The sequence below is a fragment of the Sinocyclocheilus anshuiensis genome, unplaced genomic scaffold (genome assembly GCF_001515605.1).
Source record: "Sinocyclocheilus anshuiensis isolate Anshui unplaced genomic scaffold, SAMN03320099.WGS_v1.1 scaffold989, whole genome shotgun sequence".
NCBI classification, from domain to species: Eukaryota; Metazoa; Chordata; class Actinopteri; order Cypriniformes; family Cyprinidae; genus Sinocyclocheilus; species Sinocyclocheilus anshuiensis.
The window spans coordinates 543,484-555,712 of NW_015554143.1; the positions used below are offsets into that span (position 1 = coordinate 543,484).

General features: G+C 41.8%; 2 protein-coding genes and 1 non-coding gene across 3 annotated transcripts in view; 1 reads left to right on the forward strand and 2 right to left on the reverse strand.

Annotated features, from left to right (window-relative positions):
- The window catches only part of LOC107670552 (forkhead box protein K2-like), a 21,959-nt gene extending 18,009 nt beyond the window's left edge, over nt 1-3,950 (reverse strand). The window contains exons 1-5 of the mRNA XM_016463192.1: nt 3,384-3,950; nt 2,286-2,480; nt 2,057-2,198; nt 1,783-1,929; nt 932-1,125 (exon numbers count right to left, since the gene is read on the reverse strand). Coding sequence (XP_016318678.1) covers nt 932-1,125; nt 1,783-1,929; nt 2,057-2,198; nt 2,286-2,480; nt 3,384-3,658 — 953 coding nt within the window. The 5' untranslated portion in view covers nt 3,659-3,950. The remainder of the gene's footprint in view (nt 1-931; nt 1,126-1,782; nt 1,930-2,056; nt 2,199-2,285; nt 2,481-3,383) is intronic.
- Nucleotides 3,951-5,152: 1,202 nt separating this feature from the next.
- On the reverse strand, nt 5,153-11,003 carry LOC107670555 (WD repeat domain phosphoinositide-interacting protein 3-like). Its single transcript, XM_016463199.1, has 10 exons — nt 10,767-11,003; nt 9,717-9,791; nt 9,039-9,140; nt 8,754-8,841; nt 7,576-7,670; nt 7,258-7,448; nt 7,007-7,092; nt 6,820-6,921; nt 6,579-6,700; nt 5,153-6,427 (listed from the first exon to the last, which is right to left on the reverse strand). Exons 1-10 carry the CDS (start codon nt 10,831-10,833, stop codon nt 6,321-6,323), a joined length of 1,035 nt encoding a protein of 344 aa, XP_016318685.1. The 5' UTR covers nt 10,834-11,003; the 3' UTR covers nt 5,153-6,320.
- Nucleotides 11,004-11,707: 704 nt separating this feature from the next.
- Nucleotides 11,708-11,780, forward strand: trnar-ccu (transfer RNA arginine (anticodon CCU)). Its single transcript has one exon. It is a non-coding gene; the product is annotated as a tRNA-Arg (tRNA).
- Nucleotides 11,781-12,229: the final 449 nt, after the last annotated feature.

The window sequence follows — 12,229 nt, forward strand, 5'->3', positions numbered from 1 at the left end:
CTGCGTTTTCTTTCAGAATCATCATTCGCCGATGGAGAGGAAAAGTTAAACACTATAGCATGTTATTTTATGAAAATGAGATACTGAAAGAAGTGATCGCGCGCTCATAGACGTCTAGGCTATATCTGCAGCTAATCTGAATAAAAAGCAGAATGAACTGATGAAACGTTAATACAATAAATAAATAATTTATGAATGATGCAGTGCTAATGGACATATCATTTATTACAGTACAGAAACTATAAAGTATATTTTCTGCCTTATTCTGTGATAAAAATGGAAAAAAATTGTTTGTAGTATATTTGATTTCTTATAGCAAATTCAAAGTACGAGATAAGAAAATAATTACTTGTAAAAAAAATCATAAAACATACATACATAAAAGTATTGTATTTGATATTTCTGTCACTTCTGAAATGATGGCTGCGCCCCTGGTGTGACAAAATGTTAGCCTATACATAATACTTTTAAAGCTCTTTTTTAAAATCTTGGCTTACATAAATTTCTACATATATCATGCCATAGCATCATTAAACTAGCATCTAACAATAGACAAAAGTGGGTTTTTCTCTCCAACCATAAACGCTGCTGTGTAATCTGTCCCCTGACTAAGCATTTAAAGAACTTAGGGGAAGCATTTAAATAATCCTGTGAATGCACGTAAAGAATGCAGAATCGAATCTAATCGAATTTAATTGTGAATCGAATTGAATCGTTCTGAATTTGCAAAAATCGTTCTTGAATCGAATCGAAAACCTATGAATTGTGAATCGAATTGATTCGCTGTCTACCCAAAGATTCACAGCCCTATATTTTAGTAATAGTCAGGCCGGTGAAGATAAGTATAGGAATAGTTTAGCTAATAAATGATCGTTCTGTCACCATTTCCTCAGCCTCACAGTAACAGCATGAGGAGAATATGAATGATCACCTGGATGAGAGCGGCCCGAGTGGAGTCCTGAAGCACGGCACGCCGCGAGGCCTGCGCTTACGGAAAGCTTGTTCGATGAGCTTTCCTTCAGACGAGGGGTCTATCCTCCAGAAAGAGCCTTTGCCCGGCTCCTCTTGAGATCGGGGCACTTTGATAAAATAGCGGTTTAAGGACAGATTGTGACGAATCGAGTTCTGGGAGAGAAAAAAGCAAGGTTAACAGTTCGGCAACTGCTTTAAGCTGCAAATTCAATTTCATTTGACACTGTAACGAAGAAGCAGATTATAAACGAGACAATGTGCACATCTACTTCCAGAGCGGGTTCAGGTTTATTGTGTATCGTGTTTACTCAGCTTCTGCTACTTGAGCGTTTGCTGTTGTGTCTGTCCCATCTTTCAATAACATGGTGGCAGCAAAACAATGTGTAATATGCACTGAAATATGCCACACAATCTGTATTAGTCAGACTGAAACACTGGTTTCTAATGTTGAGATCCTTCAGAAGGACCTGCAGAGCTGTAGGTGCTACACACAATCTCAGCTCTCGGAGGATTAGAGAACAACGGCTTTACGTGGATCAGTGTGGATGATCATGTGTTGGTCAGTCTGACAGAACAAGTCTTTCATATCAAACACACACAAAGAAAACCTGTGTTTTGGAAAGCTACTAACAAGAGCATGTTAAAAAAACAACAAGATAATAATAATAATAAATAAAGTCTGGGCCTGCTCAATTCAGTGAGTTCACCTCAAGCACATACAAATACAACCGCACTGCAACAAAGACTAAATACATTACATGACTCTAAACTGTAGACGCTGCACAAAGGAAAGAGCTGATTGACACTCACTTGCCAGCCCTTGTCTGCCGTCCTGTAATATGGATAATTCTTAGTAATGTGGGTATATATTCCATTCAGTGTTAGTTGTTTGTCCGGTGCCATTGTGATGGCCTGAACAATAAGCTGTGCATACGAGTAAGGAGGCTTGGAGTCATCCTGTTAAAGACAAGGAAAAGAGCATTGTGACGGGTTACTGCATCAGATCGGTTTCAGAAAAGTCCAAAGTGACAAACAAGACAACATTGCTCTACACAGCAGCCTGCACTTTTAAAATATCTCCTACTTTTGGACTGTCTCCTCCAGACGCTTCCTTGTCATTTTCAGATTGTGAGTTTTCATTGATGAGATCAGCTGTGAGTCCACGACCCATTTTATAACTGGACAGTCCTGCTCCTCGGGGACTTGATGGACAGGAGTTAGCAGCGCTGAAGAAAATGGCAAACAAAAGGTACATAATAAAGGCCTTTGCAATAGAGGACAAAAGGCTGTGAGATGAAGCAGAATGCGCTTACCTGAGTGTACCTGTGGGAGACGGGAGCGGGCTCATCAGGTGGGCGATGTTGTCTGGGATGTTGATGGTCAGCGGCGAGATCTGGACTTGCACCGCTTTCACAGGAGACTCCGGCGCGTTCCTGCGCTCTCGCTTGTCGCTGGACAAGGCAGTGAACGTCATTTTGATAGTGGTGCTGGGAAATCGGAAAGTGCACCTACAAAACAGAGAGAAGAACCACTTATGCACTGATGTTTATGAGTAGCATATTGAAAATATCTACACAAATAAAAAGCAGAGATGTTGATACACACACCAGCCGGCAACAGAACACCGAAGGAGAGCCGGTTTATGTATGGACACCAGCGTGACCCGATTACACTTTAATCATCAGAAATATATCCGAACCTCTGCCCACCCTTCATCACAATGAGCGTGCAGTGTGTCCTCGTTTCACATCATACTTAATGCATGTAAAAAAAAAAATCATAATCTTTATGATTTGAGGCGAAGCTCATCTGATACAGACGCACCCCTCTGCAACAATAAAACACAAGCACACAGCTTTACATCTCTCAGATGGAATATCAATAAATGTAAAAGTATGTACCCAATGCAGCCTTTTTATAATGTACGCAAGGTCAAGAGACATCACAGACATGAACGCCACAGTCCCATAATCAATCATTAGAGGGCATAAAAACATGAATTCTATTAGCCAGGCTATTATATCTCATTAACATTTCCGATCCTGTCATTTAATTAGTGGCTCCAGCACACGTCATAGTTGATTAACTCGCTAGATGTGGGTCAACTGAGGGCATCAGGGGCTGAATGAACCCATGTTTCTAATGATAACAGCGTTGCGGTCGCTCGTTATGCTGAATCCTGTAAGAAACATGTCATTAATATCCTTCAGTGTCGCTAATGATGATGAAAGCAGAAGAACCCGAGCGCCGTGTAAACAGACCGAGGCGAGCGTTAGTCGCGACGCTAATCGACGCGCGTTAGTCGCGGTTGTAATAATCAACACGTGCTGCTCGCCAAACAAAACAAACACCGCGAGCGAGCGACGCAGACGCGTTCAGGCGCCGGCCGCTGCCCACAGCCCTGCGCTTACATGCGGGGCAGCTGCAGAGGAGGAGCCCCCCGTCTCTGAAACACCCCGTCCACGAACACCCCGTTTTTGCCGAGGCATCGAAGGTAGAAGTCTCCGCTTCCCGTGCCATCCTCGCCGGCGGAGAAGATCTCCAGGTGCCTCCGTGAAATGAAGCTCGAATGGCCCATGCTCACGTCCACGGAGCCTTGTGAGGAATTCCGTCCGATGGTGACCGAGCGCTTCTTCATCAGATACTCGAACTCTCGGCCCTCGAGCCGGGCGACGACCACCGCCATCTTTACTGTTTCTCTTGATGGGGATTTAAGACTATCAAATTGAATGAGCAGACGGCAAATTGTCGGCCGGGAGGCCTGCTTGCAGAATTTAGAGGGGGCTCGAATCAAAGGATGAGAAATAAAACGAAGGAACGTGCCAGTCCGAGGACAGCGGCTCCAGCCACAGCCGCGACAGAGAGAACGAGAACACGATCAACTCTACCAAACAAACGCTGGAGGCGGGGCCAAGCTGATTGACAGCGGTAACGACCAATGGCTCTACGACTCGGGAGAAGAAAAACGGACTCCTCCAATCAGCAGTGAGACGAACACGTGTGTAGCGCCGGGGGTTGGTTGCACCGTGTTCTGCAAGAGAAGCACCGGCGATGCTAGAGTTTACCCCTGCATCAGCGCACAAAATAACACACTTACACTACAGTGCTGCTTTTACCGAGGAACAGAATTCATGGCGATATGAGGATCACCTCTTCTCCACAGGACTTCGGTTGCCTTGGCAATGGTCGTGTGTGTAATTAAGTTACGCTTATGGGAACCAAAGCTGTTCATAACACCCGCTTTTAGTGTAAGAGTGAACCAGCTCCAGAGTTATTATATTATACATCTATAACTACACACATCATTAAACCCGTCTTTTTAGCCAAGTATCAGATATGGATGTGTCGTGTCATAATAATTCGACTGAATTTGCATTTAACTTGATCAGAATTTGAATGAATTAATAATTTCATTTAACTTGATCAGAATTTAATAAAAAAAAATCATTGTACGTTGCTAATTATAACGCTTTAAGTTATTCAAACAGCGAATAAATTATAGTGAACGCGAGCAAAGAACATAATGACTGACTTCAGTCTAGCGCGAGTTTTAGTTCCCAAAAAAACAACAACCTCCCATTATAATCAGTGCTGTCCCCTATATTAATAATATATAATCAGCTGTTCGCTGTTTGTTGAGTGAATCTCTTGAATAGTGTTCATCTGAACAGAACTGCGGTGTTTCAGCGAGGACTCATCTGGACGCTTCTGATTGGCCGCTGCGTTCATAAACACAACGGAATCGTGTGTGATTGGTTATAATGCGCAACGCTGTAAAAAGAAATGTGATGCAACATGAGCAGATCCAAATTGGATGTCGCTATCAACACTTTTCATTTAATTTCACTCACGACAGCCGTAATGGATTTAGTTTAATTGTGTAAGGGCATTTTTGTCCCAAGCCCCGTGGCCAGGAGCAGCCTAAACTTTGCAGATGAGAGAAGTCATATAACATGGAAAACCAATGGATCATTTGCAGATGTTCTTCACCATACACTGAACAACAACTCAACATGCGAGCAACATCTACACCGTTGCCTTTGCCATGTTCATCACATTACACAATCATACACGCACACAAAATATCCCCTAAAAGAGTCCTAAAACCACTCTCACACACATCTTCCCACCAAGAGAAGACTCATCTCTAACACACATCAGCTGTCCGTCAGAGTCCTGGGGACCTGGAGCCATTCTTGAGTTTACAAACATCTTTAATTTGTCATATGATACTGAACTGTGGGCATCATCATCATCTTCATGAAATTATACGCATCACTTGCACGTTATCAATGACAAAAGCATCAAATGAGTAACAAAATAGCTTATAGATACATTTCAAAGAACGGTTAAAAGAATTTAGACAAAAACTTAAAAACACTGTTCTTCAGGTGCAAGACTGGGCACTTTGCCAGAATTTGAGCGCATTAGTCTGTAAAAGAGAAAGATACTGCAAAACTACATCAAGTGCTAATTCTACAGCTAATAAACAAAAAGATGCGGTTCGATGCAACCAGGTTTAAATAGTGTACAATCTACCTTACAATTAACCTCTTGTAAAGTATCAATGTGAGAAGAAAACAGGACTTTAGAGCTGATCATTTTATTTTAATCCATTAAGAGTATAAAGAGACTAAATATGACGACACGATTCCTCGTTCCTCCCTTAATATGCTGTGTATGTGCGTCACGTCTCGTGTGATAGTACAGTGACTGAAGTAAAACTTCTACAAAGCACTGATTATATTCATTGGATTTTCTTAAAGCCAACAAAAAGATAAAGTGTTACATGAAATGAGGAGCGCACCTTTACACCATAAAACGTCTGTTTTGTTATACTAGTCTAAATAGTATGTAGTTACATCATTTTCACCCGGTATCCTGCTTTCATACAGCAAGAAAAACAATGCTAACCCTAACGAAGAGTTTTCAAATACATAGTGTGAGTGATGTACATGTTTACACCCACCGCTGCTCTCAATCACAGAGGCGCTCCTTACCCTAGACTCGGCTTTGTTAGTGGACAAAGAGAATCGCTCTCGCTATCTGGCCAAGGACATCCAAAGCTAAAAAAATCCATGGAAGACCATTTTAAAAAATGTCGTCCTTTCAAAAAAAAAAAAAAAAAAAAAAGGTTTCCCTCTCGTCGCTCCACAGAATGTGTTTTCTGCGGTCACAGTTTTTCAGTCATCTCTCGGCTTGTTGAAAGGAAGGTCTCTCCTGTTTGAGTCTGGAGAGCATTTAGAGGTTCTTTTGGTCTCTCCTCCATGTCTGTGTCACGCTCATCTCCAAAACGCCACTCGAGTCCTTTGGAGATGTCAGGAAAGAAAGTGAAGTAGTGTCTACGCTCAGATCTTCTCGTCAGTCATTTCCAGGAACTGAGAGTAAACATCCCTCGAACACTCCCCTTTTTGGTTGAAGAGAAACTTGTAGTAGCTGCCATCAGCACAAATAGCTGGAGGAGGAAAGTTAGTCACTAAACAGTTCTGCTAGTCATATCAGTAAATGATTGTTTGATGATTCACAGCACATGCCTATGAGTGCAATATTTTTATAGTTGTTTTTAAAAATATGACCTAAGTGTGTTTCAATACGCTTCGCTCTACCTATGACAGCGTTGGGTTCTGTTCCAAAGGCACAGACGCAGGGGGAACCGGACTGGACCTGGAACTTGGAGAAACTCCATTTGGAGCTGAAATACTTGGGGAGAAAACTGGCCGACGCCAAGCTGTGGTACAAGAGAGGCGCACCGTAAACAACACTTACAATGAAATACAGAATATAAATGCCAGACAATAACAAAGTCGAGGATATCTGCTAAAACCTTTAGTGTGCTTCAACACGAACCTGGACTGCTTGTTCCTTTTGGGATCCTCTGCAGCAAATATGTGGACTGTGCCGTGGTCACTCGAGACGCAGATAAGAGAGGCATCCTGGTTGAAATTGATGCTGAAATACAAATGCGCTCTTTTATAAATACACACATATTCCCCTTTAGAGTGATAGAATAGGATAGCATGCATGCAGTGATCACCAGTATATATTGGCAGTTTGCGATCCTCTTCTGAGCTCCTGAATAAGATGACCTGCTGAGGTGTCAAATATTCTGATCAGGGTCCCCTAGACAGAAGACATGTTCTCCATTAGCCAACCGCTGACATATTGCTTGGCTATTAGATTAGCAAGCAGCGCTGCAATAATCAAACAGCTGTGTGTCACACACACGAGAGTAATAAAGAGTGAAGTGAGCAGGCGAGACTAAACCATCAGTGACGCTGAACTGACTTTTTCTGATGCCGTGGCTATCCGTGTGCCCTGCAGGTTGAGCGCGATGCAGCACAGAGCTCCTTCGTGCGCAGGAATATCCACCGGCGGCTTCTCCGTGTTGGCCAGATCTACGATCTGAACGTGTCCGGAGTGAGTGGCTGGGAACGCTAGCAGGGAATTGTTGCTGTTTGGGCACAAGACACACAAACCTGCAGAGACGGCCAGAGTGAGCGTCAAGAAAACGGCTTTATATTTGTCCTGTCAAGTTCAGATTAACAGCACACGCTTGTGCTTCACTATCTAAGAGCACGGATGAACCGCTACTGCACGACTTACCTTTAGGGTTATAGCAGGTTTCAAAGACATGCAGCTGATGAGGATTGTGAGTAAACGTGAAGACTTTAATCATGGAATCCAGGACCACCACAATTCTGAAACACAAAACAAACCGGATGTAGCTGTTTGTTCTTTATAAGGAACTTGAGCGACTCTTTAATGTTTTCCTAGCAAGAGACTAAGCACTAGTGTTGTCAGAAGGAAGCGACTGACGGACGGTCCGTGAGTATTTGTGTGCGCTCTGAAGAGCTTCAAAGGTTTCTATTTTTAATGTTTTTGATGTGCTGCAAGATGTTGCCAATCATAGGAGTCCAGGTTAGTCAGAATCCTCTCGATAGTTTGCTGTCAGCGTGAGCTCACTGACTGGATTCTGCATTAGAGCCAACGAAGAGCAGATGTGATGTCAGTAAGACTCATGCTGCAGTGTAGTCATCTTCAGTGATGATAATGTGAGAGTGCAGAACTCAGCGTGAAGTGATCGACATCTTGTGATCTTTGTGTCTATAATCCATTCACAATTTGAATACAAGTTTTGTTCTTCATGCTGCAAAGATTAGCAAAGGAGTGATAAATGCATTTAAATGCAGGAGTGAATCTGCTAAATGATTGTTAAACGAGTCACTCACGAAACTGACAGTAAAAGCCACAAGAGTGAAACGGTTACTTGAGTAGCTTTAATACACATCTACTGTTACTAAAACAACTCTTTGTCCTATTAATTGTGATGTGATTTAGTTATTCATTTTATTACTGACTTTTAAAAGCAATATTTACTAAATATTTGAAATATTTGAAAGCCACTTGATAATGTTTTGATGTGTTTTTACTTATATATAAATATAGTTTCTGTTATGGTATCGAAATTGGTGCAGTACCATGAAATTTTACTGGTATTACTATTGTCAATGTCAAAGCTTAACCCAAGTAGAAATTACAGCTACACTGTGCCAATATTTAATATGAGGCTGCGAGAGTCATTTCTGCACACTGCATTTGTGATACTGGATCTTTGTTTGTTCTCTTGCAACTTCCAAATATCAATGCAAGAAAATCATCTGTTAAAAAAAAAAAAAGATTTTTAAATATATCCTGAATCAGTTGTCAGATATGTTCAGAGTCAAATATTATTAAAGGAAGAATACAACTACAAGAACATATGATACATATGAGTGCAATACCTGTCACGGCGAAGCTTAACAGCTTTGACCTCCGTGGAAAACTCAATCTCGATCACAGTCTTTTTCTTGAGGTCATCCCAAATCATCACTAACACAAAGACAGGAAAGAAGCAAAAATGTGTTTTTACAGATTTACTTGCTGAAATAATTTAGCAGAGTTTTAATATGTGTCAACCGGATGCAAAATCCAGGAGAACCTGCATTAACGTGGTTTGCGGTGTTCAAAACCTCAGCAAATTATTCCATGAAGCTGTCAAACAAGTGCCATCTCAAAGACAAATATACCTTTATTGGGAGGGTACTTTGGTTTTTTCCCTCCTCCAACAAGCGCAAGATAATTGCATCGAAAAAGCATCTCCACATGACCAACTCCTCCCTCAAGAAACTCTGAGAGTAAAGAGAATTAATGAGTCAACAGTTACGCAGTAAAGCAGGGATACTGTCTCTGATCCCAGAAACTCTGAATGGTGAAAGAATAACTCTTGCTAAACGCTAGTCCTTATGTTTCTAGAAGAGATGTTGACACTGACAGTCGTGGACTAGGTGTGAGTGTGTGTGTGTGTGTGTGTGTGTGAGAGAGAGAGAGAGAGAGAGAGAGAGAGAGAGAGAGTGTGTGTGTGTGTGACTGTGTGTGTGCGCGCGTGAGTGTGTGTGTGTGTGTGTATCTGTGTGTGAGTGTGTGTGTGTCATCTGTCTGTAACTGCTCTGGAAAAATCATTTCTGTGTCATCATGCATTCACAGAAATAACTTCTGCAAGACAAAAGACAAACAGAAGTCTTCATTGCCTGTGTGTATCTGCACTACTTATGAGGCAAGTTTTAAAAGCACATGCAAAAATCTAAAGTTACTAACTTCCACATATTGTTTTAATACTGCGATATCCCCTGCTGTAAGTCCTATCTGTAATATTTTCAGTATTGTATTCTGCGTTTAACACGTGTCAGAGAACACAGCGCTCTCACCTTGCTTTTCCTTTTCTTTAAGAGGGTCTGTGTTATAAACCCTGAATCCATTTTCCATTCCACACGCAAAACATCCTGGTGGGGGGGGAAAGACATTTTAAGGGAAATACTGGGATTTTCTGTTGCTCTACTGTTTCACCTTCAAGAGATGAACTAAACAGACTAAACCTCCACATGAAGGCATCAATATCACATGAGCTTATGAGAACAAGTACAAATGCATGCAGCCATATTTATATATTTATAAGAAGAGAGATGCTGGATTTGAGCTCTTCTGCTATGATCTCCGAAGAGCAGCAGCCACTGTGTTTCACTCTTCGTGACTTCCGGTTCTGATTCAGAGCCACTTAACCTGTATGAATCCTTCGTTTGAACCACTGATCTATAACAGAGATATAACAATCTCTATAACAGAGAATAGTGATTATATAGATCCGTGGTTTCTTCATTCTCAGTCAGTAAACGCTGCTTAAAATACAGTCAACGTTAGTTGAGCCCACATTATAGTTATTAATGCAGCACGCGGTCGGATTTAAACAAACTTACAGTAGACTTTACCTTGTATCACAGTGTTAATCAAGTTCACTGAAACCCAAATGGAGAGATTTATCGCCCGAAAGTCACTCCAGCAGTTGAGCTAGCGCTGGCATTAGCCTGGCTAATCAACTCTCAATGTTTATTTGATAATATGGTGAAATATGAGGATTACAGTTTAGGTTCATATATACAGTTGTCGGTCAATTAAAACTACAAACATTAATTTACAAAGAAAAAAAGCGGACAGAAGCCCTAAAAGGAAGACGCTCATGTGACTTGATCTTTATGGCTAACCAGCTGTTCCAAGTTCGTTAGCTTGCTAGGCAAAACAGCAATCGTGTTTATGAAGTTTAATATATCTAATCAAATAATCAAAACACATCTAAATCAAAATGCGTATTTGTTTTTACTGTCTAAAATAAATAAGAATTCACTGGTCTCTTGTGATTCATAAGGATAACGGTAAGTAACGTCATCAGTGATGTTAGCTTTAGCTAATAGTAAACATTTTACCGTGATCCTGGTTGAATCCAGCATAAAGTAATCCATTACCGTGCGGATTTGATGCTAATAAATCCATAGTGCTTGGCGTTATTTGGCTAATGTAAATGAAAAGACTGTTAGCCTAACTAAAGGCTAGCATTCCTGTCAGAAGGCTCGAGCTGGCAGGCTAACGCTAACGCTACATGGGCTGTAACAGCATGACTGTCTAAACCAGGATTCAGGAAGGAAGTAACGCTGGCAGCGCGCCTGCTTCTCCTGCTGCTCCTGCTTTCTCCTGCTTTCTCCTGCTTGCTCCTGCTTTCTCCTGCTTTCTCCTGCTGCTCCTGCTTTCTTCTGCTTTGTCCTGCTGCTCCTGCTTTCTCCTGCTTTCTCCTGCTGCTCCTGCTTTCTCCTGCTTTCTCCTGCTGCTCCTGCTTTCTCCTGCTTTCTCCTGCTGCTCCTGCTTTCTCCTGCTTTCTCCTGCTGCTCCTGCTTTCTCCTGCTTTCTCCTGCTGCTCCTGCTTTCTCCTGCTTTCTCCTGCTGCTCCTGCTTTCTCCTGCTTTCTCCTGCTGCTCCTGCTTTCTCCTGCTTTCTCCTGCTGCTCCTGCTGCTCCTGCTTTCTCCGGTTATCAGCGATATCAGAGTTAAACCGCGGCCCTACAGTAACGTTAATCTCACTGCAGCGCTCGAGGTGGTCTGTTTACTTTCTGGAAGTCAGATATTACAGAAACAGAATTTACTGCGGTCTACACATGACTTAAAGTTACATGGACTTTTGCAAACAGCTATCGATATTTTGAAGTATGCAGTATTCTGTACTGCAAGAACAACGCCACTTTGCTAAATATTTATTTAAACGGCCGTAAAGGGTTTTGCAGACGATATTAAAATACTTCCTAAAAATGCAAATACTTCATTTACAAAAAAACACCGGTTAAGTATGAAACAGTTTCACAGCCCTTCGCTCACCGCCCCAGTGGCCTAATGGATAAGGCACTGGCCTCCTAAGCCAGGGATTGTGGGTTCGAGTCTCATCTGGGGTGACTGCTTTTTTTCTTTTTTTATTAGAGTCTTATTCTGGAGTTTAGCACATTACAAAGCTGGATACATTTCAGGGCCCGTATTTATCAAGCCTTTTACACTGCAGACGTCTGCGGCGCGTTACGGATCCAAAGAGGTTTTGTTACGTCCTCCACGCGGTGCCAACTCACACCAGAAGCGGATCAGAAGCGCAGCGGTAGGATTCGCGAGACCACTAGTGATGGGAAGTTCGGATCATTTTACCGACTCGGACCTTTGAGTCTCGTTCAGCAAAATGAACTAATCTTTTTTCTAGTCATTTGGATCATTTCGTTCATTTTAGCGAAATATAATTAAAATGTTACGTGTTACTTCCCTAACACGTCTACTACTTACTCAAACATTGATCACACTACAAACAATACAAAACTATAATGCTATAAGAAACAGAAAAGATTAATTCATTGTTTAC

What these genes read in the sequence shown, in the direction of transcription:
- LOC107670555 (XM_016463199.1), bottom strand. Translation starts at nt 10,833, where the DNA reads ATGGATTTATTAGCATCAAATCCGCACGGTAATGGATTACTTTATGCT. An exon ending in GTTAAGCTTCGCCGTGACAG is followed by an intron (nt 7,671 to 8,753) that starts GTATTGCACTCA and finishes TTTGTGTTTCAG; the next exon opens with AATTGTGGTGGTCCTGGATT. An exon ending in TAGCCACGGCATCAGAAAAA is followed by an intron (nt 7,093 to 7,257) that starts GTCAGTTCAGCG and finishes TCTTCTGTCTAG; the next exon opens with GGGACCCTGATCAGAATATT.